Source organism: Giraffa tippelskirchi, chromosome 7 (assembly GCF_054371585.1).
Source record: "Giraffa tippelskirchi isolate mGirTip1 chromosome 7, T2T-mGirTip1v1.2.pri, whole genome shotgun sequence".
NCBI lineage: Eukaryota > Metazoa > Chordata > Mammalia > Artiodactyla > Giraffidae > Giraffa > Giraffa tippelskirchi.
Genome location: NC_137281.1, coordinates 15203780 through 15221095, shown reverse-complemented (window position 1 = coordinate 15221095; position 17316 = coordinate 15203780). Strand labels below are relative to the sequence as shown.

General features: G+C 40.6%; 1 protein-coding gene across 32 annotated transcripts in view; it reads left to right on the top strand.

Moving 5' to 3' along the window:
- The first annotated feature begins 247 nt into the window (after positions 1 to 247).
- The window catches only part of ZNF527 (zinc finger protein 527), a 56111-nt gene continuing 39042 nt past the window's right edge, over positions 248 to 17316 (top strand). For 8 of the 32 annotated variants that reach the window (XM_081516910.1, XM_081516909.1, XM_081516906.1 and 5 more), the window contains exons 1-5: positions 248 to 429; positions 2073 to 2193; positions 4107 to 4193; positions 6021 to 6147; positions 6771 to 6866. In XM_081516910.1, coding sequence (XP_081373036.1) covers positions 4161 to 4193; positions 6021 to 6147; positions 6771 to 6866 — 256 coding nt within the window. In that variant the 5' untranslated portion in view covers positions 248 to 429; positions 2073 to 2193; positions 4107 to 4160. Of the gene's footprint in view, positions 1446 to 2072; positions 2194 to 4106; positions 4194 to 6020; positions 6148 to 6770; positions 6867 to 10462; positions 12113 to 17316 lie in introns of those variants that run through there. The other 24 variants (XM_081516895.1, XM_081516894.1, XM_081516893.1 and 21 more) reach the window with 13 other exon arrangements.

Genomic DNA, 17316 nt, shown 5'->3' with positions numbered 1-17316 from the left:
CGCCACACCTGAGCACTCAGTAACAGTCACGGACGCGCGCAGCTTCACCGTTCCCTCACACACAGTCGCCCAGGGTCACTTAAATGCCCATTCACGATATCCCAGGTCATCACACAGTTCTGTCGGTACTCGGACCTGTGGCCCTGACCTCCTGTAGTGCAGCCGTGATGTCGAGGCGTGCCTCGGGGCCCTCTGGGAAATGTAGTTCATTCAGCAAGGAGGTCGAGGCGCAAAGCGTCTGGGACTTGTGGTCCTCAGGGTCGGAATGAGTCGCTAGTCTAGTTCCTTGAAGCTAGATGTTTCTCCAGCCAAACCTGGGGTCCCGTGAGCGTCAGTCCACGCCCCGCTCCGCCCTGCGGGGGATTCTGGGAGGCGACGTCGCGGGTCTCGGGTCGCTGGGCGGGTTTCCAGAGCCAGGGACGCCGGGAGGTGAGTTGGGCCTGGCTGACGCGAGAGCCAGAGATCAGGGCCCGGCTTGGGGTGGACCGCCAGGGATCGGGATGGGGATCAGGCGGGCGCCGCTGGGGAAACTCTCTGTCACCGTGTATGGCTGTGTGACTGTGTGTGTGTGTGTGACAGTTGGAACTTCTGTGTCACACTGTGTATGGTTGAACGCGACTGTGACCATCTGTCTCTGGCATAAAACTGAGTCTGTTTCTGTGTGACTGTCTCCGCAGGTGTAATTGTGTTATTTGTGTATGGGTTTGTGAGAGACTGCAGGTGTGACATTGTGTGTGTGTGTCACTGTGTGGATGTGTGTGTGACTGTTTGACCACTTGTCCCTGTGGATGTAACTGCGTTTGAAGGTGTGGTTATGTACCCATGATCATCAGTCTCTGCAGGCATAATTTTGTGTGTGTAATTGTGGCAGGATGTGTGACCTTGTGTGGTATGTCACTGTATATGAGATTGTGTTTGACTGTCTCTCTGTTGGAGTAATTGTGTATCATCTCTCTTTGTGTTAATGCCACTGTGTGTGTATGTGACATTATGTTTGCGATTGTGTGGCCATGTTTGTATGCGTATGATTGGGAGAGAATTTGTATGTGTAAGTCAGACCTAGTATGTGCTTGTGAGACACAGAAAGATTAAAATTGTTAACCCACCTTCACACACAGTTACTAAGTGACAGAACTGGGACTTTAGCCCAGGCTATTTAGCGCCAGAGTCCTTGCTTTTAATTTTTCAGCACTCTTGATCTTTCCCACATTATGAGAGTGAAAAATGGGGGCCCTGGGTTCTGAGGGTGTTGGAGAGGATTGTCTGTGGTCTTGGACCAGGACCTCATGGACATGGAACTTAATTTGGATCTCTTCCTTCCATCCCCTTGTGAGTCACAGAACCCAGTCTAAAGACACTGTAGTGAGACCATCCTCGCATTGGCTGCCTCTGGCGGAGGAAAGCCCAGCCTTCCTGTCCTTAGGCCATCGATTTTGAGATTTTAGGTTTGTCCGTGTCAAAACTCTTCCATGTTTAGTGCTGAGAGAGCCTAATCCGTGGCTCTTTTTCTCACATACTAAGTGAACCAAGTTTTTAGTTCTGACTTTTTACTAAAGAAAGATGTTCTCATTTCCTTTTCAAATGTGTGTGTAAAATCTAAATGGCAACAAGGGTGGCACTTCTCTGTGGAAGGAGTTGGCTCAAGCATTTTAACAATGAGGAAAGGTTCTGGCAGTTGGATTGATTTGCCCAAGGTCACCTAGCCAGTGAGGAGAGGACTGGAGAGTCAGTGTGTGCCTGGGAACTATATAAAGCCCAAATCTTTTCCATCACCTTTCAGAGACTGAAGGTTCTTTCAAACTTGAAAAATATTCGTGATGCACAGCTATTTGAAACAGAAATTTAAAAGATATTTCTTTTATGCAGATGCTACTTGGAGCTCCCCGATTCTGAAAAGACTTAGTTGATTTTCTTCTCAGGTTGCAAAGTCTTTTGTGGACAATTTCAGGCTGCGTTGCACTAAGGAAATAAATAATTTTCTTGGAGATTGAGTTGACTAGTGCAGAATAGACCAGAATTAGGGGGTTGTATATCTTAAATTCTAAGTCAAACACAGCTGTCTTTGTTTTCAGAGTGAAGAAATGTTGGCTCTGAGAAGACAAGGAACTTGTTTCAGGCTGTGCAGTTTCTTATTGGTTTGGCATTGAAATTGGGCATGTTTACCTCAGGCTGAATTTCTGTGGAGATATTAAGGTAACATCTTCCACCTCCAAATATGCTTCCCTAAAAAACATATAGCATTGATTTCTCAGGTTATGTTGATTATTTCCCATGCAAACACTGTGGTCTCTCGAAAGAGAACCAGTTTTTTTGTTTGTTTTTTTAATATTTATTGTTGCTGTTGTTCAGTCACTAAGTAGTGTCTGACTACTTGCAACCCCATGAGCTGCAGCACACCAGGCTTCCCTGTGTGCTTGACTAACTCCCAAAGTTTGCTCAAACTCATGTCTGTTGATTCGGTGATGCCATCCCACCACCTCATCCTCTGTCGCCCCTTTCTCCTTCTGCTCTCAATCTTTCCTAGCATCAGTGTCTTTTCCAATGAGTCGGCTGTTCCCATCAGGTGGCCAAAGTATTGGAGCTTCAGCTTCAGCATCAGTCCTTTCAATGAATATTCAGGGATGATTTCCTTGCAATCCAAGGGACTCTCAAGAGTCTTAATATTTATTATGTTTGTTTATTTGGCTGGGCCAGGTCGTAGTTGGGGCGTGTGGGATCTAGTTCCCTGACAGAGAATGAACCCAGGCCTCCTACATTGGGAGTGCAGAGTCTTAGCCACTTGACTATCAAGGAAGTCCGGAGGACCAGTTTTTGAGTCACACTGCAGTTTAACTCTTATGAATTTGAGTAAGCTGTTAAAGCTTTTTGAATCTTGGTTTCACTTGGTGGTAAAATAGGGATAATAATACCTACCTTTGCAGTTTTGTGAAGATTAAATAAGATAATGACATATACAATATGTGTAACATTGCTATTTATATTACATGAGCCACACTGAGATTTATTTATTTGTTTATCAAATCTGTTTTGAGTACTTGCAGTGGTTCTGGCATTATTCTAGCCCTGGAGATACACAGGGACTTCCCTCGTGGCTCAGACAGTGAAGAATCTGCCTGCAATGCAGGAGACCTGGGTTTGATCCCTGGGTTGGGAAGATCCCCTGGAGGAGGGCATGGCAACCCACTCCAGCATTCTTGCCTGGAGAATCCCCATGGACAGAGGTGCCTGGCAGGCTACAGTCCATGGGGTCACAAAGAACTGAGCAACTAAGCAACTGAGCAGTTAAGCACAGCACAGAGAACCCAATAAACACAGTGAACCCAATAAGTCCTAGCTTTCTTAAATCTTGTACTATTATTTGGGAAGACAACAGAAAAAAAAGAAAGTAACGTGTCCAGTGATGTTAAATGCTAAAGAAGAAAAAGAAATCAAGATAAGGAAAATAGTAATTGGGAACAAGATTCTCTTTAGGTAAAATAGGGAGTTCCCTCCAATGTGATGCACAGACTGGTTCATATAAGGAAGCTAGGGACCATAAAGGGGCAGAAAACCTCTCTGTGAGTCTCAGATCAGCAGCATAGGGCTGCTGTTCCATTTTTTGTTGTTGTTCTTATAACTCCCCCTTTTCAGGACTTTTTTCTCCAAAAGAGAAAATTGAAGAAGTGTCAGGCGAGTGTATGCTCCTCGGTTCTGTCTCGTCACAACAAAGATTTGGAGTGACGGACATTAGAGCCCTCGGCAGATCACAGCTCTCGGGTCTTGGACAGACCGTGTTATAGCTCTCAGGTCTCGAACAGACCGTGTTACAGCTCTTAGATGAATCAGTGTTACAGCTCTTTTATTTAGATGATAGAAGGAAAATCCATCCTCGAAGCATGAGGGCATGCCGACCGTCGACCCAAAGACACGAAGAGAGAATGCCCCAGCATGTGGGAGAGAGAGAGAGAACGCTTTGGCTCTTCTTTTATATGTTTTTTTTCCCCCCTGGGCCTGCCCTATGCAACTTGGGCTTAGCCAGGAGTGCTGTTCTACCTGAAGTTCTCACTCCAGTCCTAGGACCTTCCTTTGTTCTATTTTCAAGGGCTTTTCTCTTCCTTGTCTTTTAGCCACCACCATTTTGAACTCCTGTTTCCTATTCTGACAGCCTAACAGAAGGAAGAATGGCTGTTGGACTGTGTAAAGCCATGTCCCAGGTAAGTTGATGTTTTCAGAACCTCTATGTCATTTTTTAAGACTTTGGAGAGTCCCAGGTGGTCCAGTGAGCACTCTCTTCATTTCTTCCTCTCTACTGTTTGTTCAGATAATCCTTCTACAAAACATTTAGTATCTTTTTTTTTTTTTTTAACTCAGTGTTGTGCTGAAATGTATAATGGAACAGAACGTTTCATCTTTAGATGGATTGTGATTTGTTGTGTTGGAATGAAAGGATGGAGTGTGATTATCAAGTGCCCTTTTAACTAGGGAGGTTCAAGGATTTTTTTTGTTTTTGGAAGTGACATTTAAGCAAAGAAAAAACTCAGTGAACATAGGGAGGAAGTTTTGTTGAAATCTGGGAAAGAGCTTTAAAAGTAGAAGGTGCGATGGGGTGGGGCAGGAGGGAGGTCCAAGAGGGAGGAGATATATGTATACAAATAGCTGATTCACTTCGTTGTACAGCAGAAACTAAAACAGTGTTGTAAAGCAATTAAATTCTGATTAAAAAAAAGACAAAAAATGGTAGAAGAAAAAGCAAGTACAAAGTTACTGTGGTGGGAGCATGTTTGATGTATTTCAGGGATAACAATAAGCCAGTATCATCAGAGGAAAGTATGCACTGTGAGATTAGGGGAATAGCTGGGAACCAAATTAAGCAGACCAGAACTTTGATTTTTGTTCTAAGGGTGAAGGAGAACCACTAGAGTGTTGGTGATGTGATCTGATTTATATTTTAAAAGGAAGGAAAATCAAAAGCAAGGAAGTAAGAGTGGAAGCAAGGAGGCCAGTCAGGAGATGCTTAGTAATCCAGGTGGGAGGTGATAGCTGCCTGGATCACGGTGGTGGCATTGGAGTTTGTGAGATTCTGGGTATCTATTGGAGATAGGAAATATGGCATTTGATCAGGGATTGGTTGTGGAGTGTGAGAGAAAGAAAGAAATCATGAATGACTTCAGAGATTTTTGACCTGGGCAATTGTGTATATGGTCATGCTATTTACTGACATGGGAAGATGGGCTGGGATGAGATAAGAATCAAGATTTGAGTTCCAGATAAATTAGACCTGTTGGATATCCAGGTGGAGTATTGGTTATATATCTTGAGTTTAGGACTGGAGATGTGAATTTGAGAGTCGTTAATGTATTTAAGGGCTTTCCCAGTGACTCAGTGGTATAAGAATCTGCCTGCAATGCAGAGACACAAGAGACTTGGGTTCGATCCCTGGATGGAGAAGATCCCCTGGAGGAGGGCATGGGAACCGATTCCAGTATTCTTGCTGGGACAATCCCATGGACAGAGGAGCCTGGCGGGCTACAGTTCATGGGGTCACAGAGTTGGACGTGACTGAACTGACTGAACACAGTATAGTTAAAGCCATGGGACAGGGTGAGATTATCTTGAGGGTAGGTTGTTGTGAATATAGGTAGAAAAGAGGACTAGGGAGTGAGCTAAAGGCATTCAAAGACTGACAAAAGGCTGACAAGAAGAGGAGGAACCAGCCAAAGAGACTGAGAAGGACTGATGTAGAAGGAAACCCAAAAGAGTGTGTGGGTTCTGGGAGTCAAGAGGAGAAAGCATTTCAAGGAGGAGATGATCAACTGAGTTAAATTCTTCTGATAGAGATGGAGGAATATGCTTGGACTGTCTGGGAGTACTTGGTAAACAAAAATTTTTTTCTTTTTTTCTTTTTTTGTCCGTAACGTGTAGTATGTGGGATCTTAGTTCTTTGACCAGGGATTAAACTCACACCCCCTGCATTGGAACATGGAGTCTTAACCACTGCACTGTCTGGAAAGTCTCAAGAATTTTTTTTTTTTTAATTTCAGGGTTTGGTGACCTTCAGGGATGTAGCTCTGAATTTTTCCCAAGAGGAATGGGAATGGCTGGACTCATCTCAGAAGGATTTGTACAGAGATGTCATGTTGGAGAACTACAGGAACTTGGTATGGCTTGGTAAGGATGTATACCCCCATAATTCAAATCTTCCCTATGAAGTGTATTAGTTTCCTCCATTGGGAATATTTAGGGCATCTGAAATGCTTAGCTGGATTTCTACTTCTTGTTCCCAGGAAATTATTTGAAGTATTTTCACAGAGTTATAAATGTAGTTCCTTTTGCTACTGAATGATGGTTTGGAATAGCAGCATGAGTATGTCGTGGGAATTTTTAAAATTGCAAATCATGGGGTCCCATTATAGACCTACAGTATCTGGGAATAGCCCCAATAGTCTGGTTTTAATGAGCCCTCCAAATGGTTCTGATGCTCGTTAATATTTGAGAACCATTGTGATTTCTGATTTGGTAGGGTCTGGGTTGGGGCAGCCTGAGAATTTGCATTTCTGTTTGGTTCCAGGACAATGGTTCTTTTCTGCTCTAGTACTTTGAGAATTGCTGCTATGACAGAGGCTTTGTCTTTCTCATCCTCCTTACAAGCTTCTTTTCATTCTCTGGCCCTTTCTTTAATATCCTTTCCTGCCTAGTGACCAAGGGATTGAGTCACTGGAATAGCAATAGCAAATGGATTTGTTTATCTGTCTGTCTCTTGCTTGCTCTCATTTTTCTTCTCCTGTAAACAGGACTCTCCATTTCTAAGCCCAACATGATCTCCTTATTGGAACAAGGGAAGGAACCTTGGATGGTGGAGAGAGAGATGTTGGATGGTCAACATGCTGGTGAGTGATGGGGGACTGGGCAGGGAGGGCTGTTGTAAGGTGGCAGCCAATGTGGTCATGAAAAGACTGCCCTGCACTTGAGGAGGCTGCCCTGGGCATCAGGGGGTTGTTCCTGCTCTATTTCTATCAAGTTATACTCTCAAGGATGTGCGCATGTGTGCTAAGTCACTTCAGTCATGTCTGACTTTTTGTGACCCTGTGGACTGTAGCCTGCCAGGCTCCTCTGTCCATGGGATTCTCCAAGCAAGAATTCTGGAGTGGGTTGACATGCCCTCCTCCAGGGTATCTTCCCCACCCAGGAATCAAACCCACATCTCCTGCATTTCACGTGGATTCTTTACCACTGAGCCACTGGGGATCCCCTACTTCTACCTAAACCCTGAATCTTCTTTCTTTACACTTCTTTCCCCTTTATGGACAGAATTATATTCATTTCCAGATTTCCTTTTTTTTTTTTTCACTTCTAGATTTCTTTATAGAGTTTTTATCAAAGTTACATATGCACATTAGCTGAAGAGACAAGGATTCACATCTAAGCATCCACTTACATGCAGATTTTTTCAATAAATACTACACAATTTGAGATTGGTTGAATCCATGGATGCTGAACTGCAGATTTGGAGGGCTGACTGTAAAGTTATGCCCCTACCCCCTGCATTGTTCATGGGTCAGCTGTACAGGAAATCACTCCATATTAGCTCCTGGAGAGCTTCTATATTTTTCTAATGGCTGCAGAATACCCCATCATGTGGATGTTATGGTAATTTATTCAATACTCTCTAGTATGTGGACATTTAGGATGTTTGCAATAGTTAGCAATTACAAACAATGCTGCAGTAACTAACCTTGTACATATGTATTTTCCTGTTGTTGAAGTGTTATTTTCAGGGTCGTTTCCTAGATGTAAGATTGCTAAGTAAGTGGATATGTAGTATTAGGAATTGCCAAATTCCTCCCCAAAAAAGTTGTACCAGTCTGCTTTCTGTATTAGTTTCTTATGGCTGCTGTAACAAATTACCATAAATTTGGTGGCTGAAAACAACACAGATTTATTATAGCTCTGGAGGTCAGAAGTTGAAAATGAATCTTACAGGGCTAAAATCAAAACGTTAGCAGCCTGCTTTCCTTCTGAAGCCCCTTGGGGAGAATCTGTTTCTTGCCTTTTTTATGCTTTCTTTAGGGCCTTTACCCATCTTTTTATTTTCAACTGTGTAAAATCACTTTGATTTAAACGTGGGGTTTACAAGCAGTATAGAATTGAGTTTTGCTTTGTGAACCAGTCTGGATATCATTTCAATTTAATAAGTGAAAGTCCAACCACATTTTTGATATGTTTAGGCTTAATTCTGTATATTGTTTATATTTTCTGATTTTTACAGTTTTAAAAAAAGACTTTCACTTGTCTGTTTTCCTAGCCTTTTTTTGGTCATGTAATACTGTAGTTTTTATAATAATTAGATTTTTCTTTTGATCTGGTGTTTATCTTCATGTTTCTTTTAACAGTGTTTATTCCTTCTATTACTTGATTGGTCAGCTTTAAAAATTAGCCTTTGATTTTTTTTTTTATCTTTTACAGATGAAAAAGGTAAGCTATCCTTCCTTCCTAAAAGGCTTCCTTGATAGCTCAGTTGGTAAAGAATCTGCCTGCAATGCAGGAGACCCTGGTTCGATTCCTGTGTCAGGAAGTTCCCCTGGAGAAGGGACAGGCTACCCATTCTAGTATTCTTGGGCTTCCCTTGTGACTCAGCTGGTAAAAAATCTACCTGCAATGCTGGAGACCCTGGTTTGATCCCTGGGTTGGGAAGATCCCCTGGAGAAGGGAAAGGCTACCCACTCCAGTATTTTGGCCTGGAGAATTCCATGGACTGAATAGTCCTTGGGGTTGCAAAGAGTTGGACATGACTGCGCGATTTTCACTTTACAGATAAGTCGAAAAGTAGCCTTATTATATTCCTCACCTTCTCTTCCCAAATTTTGTTAGTTGTATGCTTTTTACGTTGTCCAGGTGTATTATATTTACATGTTCTGGTGGCTCAGATGGTAAAGAATCTGCTGGCAATGCAGAAGATCCGGGTTCAATCCCTGGGTCAGGAAGATCCCTGAAGAAGGAAATGGCAACCCACTCCAGTATCCCTGGAGAATTCCATGGGCAGAGGAGCCTGCAGGTTACAGTCCATGGGGTCTCAAAGAGTCAAAGACAACTGAGCGACTAACACTTTCACTTTCTTTCACTTATTTTTCTGTCAAATTTATCCCAACTTTTCCTTTTGTTTTATTTCTGCAGCTAAATATATTTAGTGTTTTCCACTAGGTTCTTTTGTTGAAGTTTCTCTGGACATCTCTTGATTGACTGAAATCTGTTCTTTAGCAATTTCCTCAAAAAGAGTTCATGCAAATGATGTCGCCCTAAGCTCTACCTTATTCATAGTTGGCCATTCTTTACTTAAGTATATAGTGTATTGGTATTGAATGTTGTTACAAAGAATCCTGATGCCAACTTGACATTTTCCCTTTTGTATAAGTACCTTTGTATTTTGTTCTGATCTCTTAGAAGGTTCTTTCATTTTAAAGTCATTTTATTGGGGCATGTTTCAGTCTTGACCATTTTGGGTCACTTTTTCCTAGTAGATATGTTCTCTTTCAGGATGGAGATTTGAGTTTTTATTTCAGGAAATATTTTTTTCTTATTTATTGATGAATTAAAAAACATGAAAGTATAGAGAATAATATAATAATATAGTAAAGTGTTTCCTACTGATGAACAATTTTTGTATTTCTCAATTGCTTACTTGGTTATGTGTATTATTCATTTAATATACTACCTGGTTCAATTTTTGATATTCAAGAATCTTGCCTTTTATCTATGAGACTGGTCTAATATAAGAACAGTGAAATAGATCAGTAGAACAATAAAGAAATTTCAAAAATACACCCATGTATATATGAGAATTTAGTATTTGATAAAAATAGCTTTTCAAATTAGTGGTACAAAAGATTTTTGTAAAAGTTATGGATAATATTTGCATAATATTGGATTTTGGAAAAATCTTTCTTAAAATGACTGCAAAGCCAGACTCTACAATGGAAAGACTGGGAGATTTGAGTTCAAACTTTATCAGACACATTATAAATGAAGGTGACATGTGACAATAAAAAGTGATGATTTGAGGGAGAAAAATACTTATAAAGCCTACCACCTTATTTATAATGACTTCTATAAGCCACTTAAAAGAAATGCCAGTATAATTAAAATATATGCAAAGTATATCCCCAAAGAAGAAACCACAAAATATATAAAAGGTACAAAAATGTATTTGAAAATGCTCAATTTTCAGAGACTTGCAAATTAACACAATAATGAGGTTCTCTTTGCTTGTAGGGGCAAAGATTTTTAGAATGCTGTTAGCCCGTGTGAATCAGTTTGAAGACATGTATTTCATGTTGCTGACAGGAATGTAAATTGATAAAAAAAAAAAGTCAGAACCACTACTTTCTCCCCTCTTTCCCTCAAGTAAATTCTTTAATTCTTTCTGTAATGATTTTCTTTCTTCTTGCAAAGGTGAAAAGGAAACATTTGCTTTCTTGATATTTTTCAGACTGGGAGTCTTGGTATGAGGTCAAGGCATTATCTCCAAAGTGGTACACTGATGAAGAGGAAATATCGCAGGGGGTGATAACAAAAAGACTTACAAATTATAGCCTTGAATGCTCCAGTTTTGGAGAAGCCTGGAAATATGAGGCTGAATTTGAGCAGCATCAAAGAAATCAGGAGAGGCATTTCAGGCAAGTGGCAACTCTTAAGGAAATCTCTGCTGTGAAAAGAGACAATGAATATAATAATTCTGAGAGAAACATTCTCTTGAAGTCAGTACTTTTAACACAACAGAGAGTTCCCCCAGTAGAGCAAGTACATAAATTTGGTATTTTTGACAAAATGTTCCCCCCAAATTCAGTTCTAATTGAACATAAAAGACTGCATGCCGAGAAGGAATCTTTGATAGGTAATGAATGTGAAGAATTCAACCAGAGCACATGCCTTAGTAAAGATGTAGAAATTTATCCTGGGGAGAAATCTTACGAAAGTAATGATTTTTCAAACCTCTTAAGTTTCCACTCATTACTTACTCAACATCAAGCAACTCATTTTGGAAAATCACCCCATGGATATGATGAGTATGGCGATGCCTTTAGCTGTTACTCATATTTTACTCAACCTCAGAGAATTCACAGTAGAGAGAAACCATATGCATGCAATGACTGTGGCAAGGGCTTCAGCCATGACTTTTTTCTCAGTGAGCATCAGAGAACTCATATTGGGGAGAAACCATATGAATGTAAGGAATGTAACAAAGCTTTCCGACAGAGCGCACACCTTTCTCAGCATCAGAGAATCCACACTGGAGAGAAACCTTTTGCATGCAATGACTGTGGGAAGGCCTTTAGCCGTTATGCCTTCCTTGTTGAACATCAGAGAATTCACACAGGAGAGAAACCATATGAATGTAAGGAATGTAACAAAGCCTTCAGACAGAGCGCACACCTTAATCAACATCAGAGAATTCACACTGGAGAGAAACCCTATGAATGTAATCAATGTGGAAAAGCCTTCAGCAGACGCATAGCCCTTACCCTGCATCAGAGAATTCATACAGGAGAGAAACCCTTTAAATGTAACGAATGTGGGAAGACCTTTGGCTATCGCTCACACCTTAATCAACATCAGAGAATTCACACCGGTGAAAAGCCCTATGAGTGCATCAAATGTGGGAAGTTTTTTAGGACTGACTCACAACTTAATCGACATCATAGAATTCATACTGGAGAGAAGCCTTTTGAATGCAGTAAATGTGGAAAAGCCTTCAGTGATGCTTTAGTTCTAATTCATCATAAAAGAAGTCATGCAGGAGAGAAACCCTATGAATGTAACAAATGTGGGAAGGCCTTCAGTTGTGGCTCATACCTTAATCAACATCAGAGAATTCATACTGGAGAGAAACCATACGAATGTAATGAGTGTGGGAAGGCTTTCCATCAGGTCTTGTCCCTTAGGCTACACCAGAGAATTCATGCCGGAGAAAAACCCTATAACTGTAATGAATGTGGGAACAATTTTAGCCGTGCTTCAACCCTTAGACGACATCAGAAAATTCATAATAGAAAAACTCTCTGATTATGTGTAATAAGAAAACATGTAGTCGCCACTTGGTCCTTATTAAATAAATATCAATGAATTCTTCAGTTAGTAATTCTACTAATATGAATGTAGTAAATATGGAAAAGTCTCCAGTTCACAAGCATCCCTTATTTGAAATAGCCTGAGTAGTAGCCATCTATTACTTTTGGATCTGTCGTATGCTGCATTTGAGACTTAACCCATCCTTAGTGCATATCATTCTGATGAAATTATTTAATCAAGGAGAGCAGTGATCAATTATTTTCCTCAAACTAACTAGAAATGAGGGGTTTTCAGATGGCCCTGTCTAGACCAGTAGAGCCCTAGGAAGGTATTGTTATGGGTAATGAGAAAAGATCTTTTCTCTCCTCTCCCCCCCCCCCACTGGAATTGCAAGTGTCAAGGAGTTGATAAAAACTCACCAGTAGTCTTTCTGTTACCACATAAAGCCTTCCCAAGATAAATCCAATACAAAGGAATTGGAGATAATAGAAATATGAGGATGTTGTTTGATCTGGATCCAGTCGTGTCTGAAACCTACACCATCTTTGACATTTTCATTTTTGTGATCCAATAAATTTTCTCTTTTTTTTGCTTCAGTTAATTTGATTTGAGTTTTTGCCTCTTGGAATTAGAGTCCTGACTTGTACATCCCATGTTTGCTACACATGTGAAAAGGCCTTAAATCTTTATATAGCATAATTATTTATCCTGAGGAGAAACCTCATAACAAGTATGTGAAAGTTAAATACACACCCTTCATAAAGCTGAAAGAATTGTTATGTTTTATTTGTTGATAAAAAACTAGTATTTGTTTGTTTCACAATAAGAATTTAAAAAAATTCACATAGTAAAACTTATTACCAGGCTTTCTCATAGGGAATTAAAATCATTTGCGGCAGGGACTTGCTATAGACCTTTAAAGAAATATTGGGAGACTTCCCTGGTGGTCCAGTGGTTGAGAGTCCACTTTCTAATGCAGAGAACGCACATTTGATCCCTAGTTGAGGATCTAAGATCCCACATTCCATGAGACAACTAAGTCAGCATACCTCAACTGGAGAGCCTGCATGCTGCAACTATGAAACACATGCCTCTGGAGCCTGTGCACCACAAAGAAAGATCCCACATGTCACAATAAAAATTTTTTTTAATTATTTTTTATTTTTGGCTACGCTGGGTCTTCATTGCTCTGTGGGGGCTACTCTTTGTTGAGGTGCTTGGGCTTATTGCGATGGCCTCTCTTATTGCCGAGCATGGGCTCTAGCTGTGTGGGCTTCAGTAGTTATGGCTCATAGGCTCAGTAGTTGTGGTACAGGGGCTTAGTTGCTCTGAGGCGTGTGGAATCTTCCTGGAGCAGGGATGGAACCCATGTCCCCTGCATTGGCAGGTGGATTCATTGTTGTTTTTGGGCAGGAGAATTTTTATCCACTGCACCAGCAAGGAACTCCAGTGAAATATTTTAAAAAAATAAAGATAGGCCAGCTAAGAGAATAATGGATCTTTCAGTTTAATGAATGTCTCTTCATCTTACAGAGATTATTTGATTTTCTTTTTTTTTAATTTTCTACTTTCAGCATGGATTTAAACATATGATAGTGCCAGGCGAGTGTATGCTCCTTGGTTCTGTCTCGTCACAACAAAGATTTGGAGTGACGGACATTAAAGCCCTCGGCGTGTCACAGCTCTCGGGTCTTGGACAGACCATGTTATAGCTCTCAGGTCTCGAACGGACTGTGTTATAGCTCTTAGACAAATCAGTGTTATAGCTCCGTGTTACAGCTCTATTTTATTTAGATAATAGCAGGAAAATCCATCCTCAGGCGTGAGGGCATGTCAACCCAAAGACACAAAGAGAAGAATGCCCCAGAGCTCCGGAGAGGGAGGGAGTGCGCTTTGGTTCCTCTTTTTATGTTTTTTTCCTCCCCCTGGGCCTGCCCTATGTAAATTGGGTTAGCCAGGAGTGTTGTTTGTACTACCTGAAGTCCTCACTCCAGTCCTCAGACCTTGCTTTGACCTTCTTTTGTTCTGTTTTCGCAGGCTTTTCCCTTCCTTGTCTTTTAGCCACCGCCATTTTGAACTCCTGTTTTCTATTCTAACTACCTAACAATAGAATATAATAAGATAGAATTGTAAATGAAGTCTTCTTTTGTGGGTGGGTTGTAAACTTGGTTTAAGAAGCTTATGGGTAACTTCTTTGAAACTAGAGATATTAGGTAAGACATTGCTGGCGAAAAGAATGAGCCATTTTCAACTAATGGTTAAAGTAAAGCAGTTGGAGCCTAAAATTTTTAGTGTGAATCATTACTATTCAGAGTAATGAGGAACAGAAAGGTGTGGGGAATATATTCCTGTTTTATCTGAGTGGATATATGAAGGTAAACTTTGATATGGAGACCTTGCCACTTTGAACAGTTAGAACAAGTTAGAATCTTGGGCATTGTCTGGAGAGATCTATTAAAGTAGATCAGGAAAAAGAATTATGAAAAAGTGATAGATTCACATGTGGATGTATATACATGGAGTGAAACAACTACTAATGCAATAATTTTACTAGTCAAATTACATAATACTTATATCTAATAAAAATTTGAAAATTCTTTTTCTTCAAGTGAAGTCGCTCAGTCATGTCTGACTCTTTGCGACTCTATGGACTGTAGCCCACCAGGCTCCTCCATCCATGGGATTTTCCAGGCAAGAATACTGGAGTGGGTTGCCATTTTCATCTCCAGGGGATCTTCCTGACCCAGGAATCGAACTCAGGTCTCCCACATTACAGGCGGACTCTTTACCGTCTGAGCAAGACAAATTCCCTCTGAACATCTTAGAGATTTTGTATAATTGAATACTTCAAACCTTGAACACAAACAAATGTAATGGTTTTAAAACACTCAAACTTGCATTGTATCTAATCTAAAATATATTTATATTGTAAGCCAAATTCACGTCATCGTTCCTTTATTCTCATTTTCTGGAGGTATAGGAATACTTATTTTAATACTTTCTAAGGATTAAGTTATAACTTATTCCAGAAAAGCTCCCCAGGGTTACTCTAAACTTACTTATGCCTAAAGGGGAAAAAAAAAAAAAGACTCAGACCAGTTATGAATTCACTGATTTTTGATCTAAGTATGGTACCTGATTTCTTCCTCCAAGATGATATCAATCCAAGCCAGTGATTCTGTTTTTACAGTTAAACTTCACTTATTTTATTGTTTTTAATATTTCTTTGGCTGAGCTGGGTCTTAGTTGCAGCACGCAGGATCTTCAGTCTTTGTTGTGGCATACAAATCCTTAGTTGCCGCTTGTGGGATCCAGTCCCCTGACCAGGCTCGAACCTGGTGCCCTGCATTGAGAGTGTGTCATCTTAGCCACTGGACCACCAGGGAAGTCCAGTTTAAACTTCATTTGTAATGTTGATAAAATCTTTTACACCCATGCCTGTAGCACAGGTGTTTTTACTTTACACTCTGATGTCGTTCCCATAATGAGGTACTAAATTTTGTTTACCTGCAACTATACAACCCATTGTCTTATTGTGATATATTGGCTTGATCTTATAGCATTATTAAAAACTCATGCCTTACTAGTAGTTTGTAGATGTTAGGACCATATAGAGATTTCCTATCCTAAGAAGATAGAAGTTTGAGTCTGGCTGTTAATTTTCTTTAGGACATGAACTAATTCGTTTAGGGCACACTGATTAAACCTTTTCCACTTGGTTGAGTGTGATCAATGGCAATGAACTTTTAGATTTCCTTTTTAATCTGGTTATTGTGCTGAAAATATCTTTCTGCTCTGTTACAGTTTTTGCAATTTTTGCTTGTCATGTATAAGATTTTCTTTATTTACTCTTGATTAAGCAGAAGGTTTGTATTTGTGTTTATGTGTGTGTGTGTTATTTACAATTTTTGTATCAAGTGCCTACTGTGTGCCAGGCTTTGTTCTAATCCAGGCTTTAGAGATAACAGTTTTGTCTGTTTAACAGAATTAGACAGAAATCCTTGCCTTCATAGAGCTAATTTCTAGTGAAGAAGATAGACATTTAAAAAAATAAGGAAGTCTTATACTATGTAAGAGAGTAAATTCTTAGGAGAAAAAGATGAAGAGCTGGGTGACCAGGTTGATATTTTATATTGTACAACTGAAGAAGGCCTTTTTTTTTTTTTTTTAATTTGGTTGTGTTGGGTCTTAGCTGAGACATTCAGTATCTTCATTGTTTCATGTGGATCGCCTGGACTCTCCAGTTGAGGCACGCAGGCTTAATTGCCTCACATCACGTGGGATCTTAGTTCCCCCAGCAAAGATGGAACCCACACCCCCAGCACTGGAAGGTGTATTCTTAACCACTGGACCACCAGTGAAGCCCCTCACTTTCTTGATAATGGTCTTGGTTGCACAAAAGGGTTTTTAAAAAGTTTTTATTTTTATGAAGTCCATTTTACCCAACCAATGAGATGTGAGCAAAAGGGATGATTAGTATTTCTGTGCCTGCTTCCTCTGGCCTTCCTCTACCCTATTGCCTGGGAGATACTGAGAATTTTAATATTCACCTTTGCCCCAAAGATGGAAACTACTTGTTCAGGAAGACAGAGCTATCCCACCAGTCCTGGACTGCTCACCCCTAGACTCTTATATGAAGGAGAAATGTATGATGTTCAGATCATTGTATCTTGGGAGCCTTTATTATATCAGCTTAATACACACTCTAACTTATACAAGTCCCGTGTACCATACAAATGTTACCATTTTCTGTTCTTGCCCTGATAAAGGTTGGGAAGCACCATGATCTGCACCACTTCTTCCTGGTCCCTTTTGGTAGCCCCTTCTCCTCTGTGTTATCAAGGAGAAAAATCCTTTCCTTCCCATCCATCCAGTTATTTAACTTATTCTGGTCCCAAGATACACACTGAGTACCCCTAATTCTAGAAAAGTTGAGCATGTAGTGGGTGTTGGCCAGAGGAAGCCATTGCCTTGCCTTGGGTGGCATCTGGGGTAAAGACTGGTGAGACCTGGTGTTGAAAGTCCCCCTCCACCACCACTCCCAGGCATCCAACACCCATGAAAGACTGTAACTGTGTCCTGGGTTGCCCAGGCATAGTGTTTCCTCAAGGGTTTCCTTCCTATTTGGGACATAACCTCTGCCCCATCCAAGAAGACATTCTCATTGGTTCTGCAGCCCCGACAAGTTTTTTTCTCCTGCTCAGCTTGGCCTGAGACACACAGTGATAACAGGGAAAACGAGCCTGTCAAAGTTGATCATTCAACTCTGAGCCT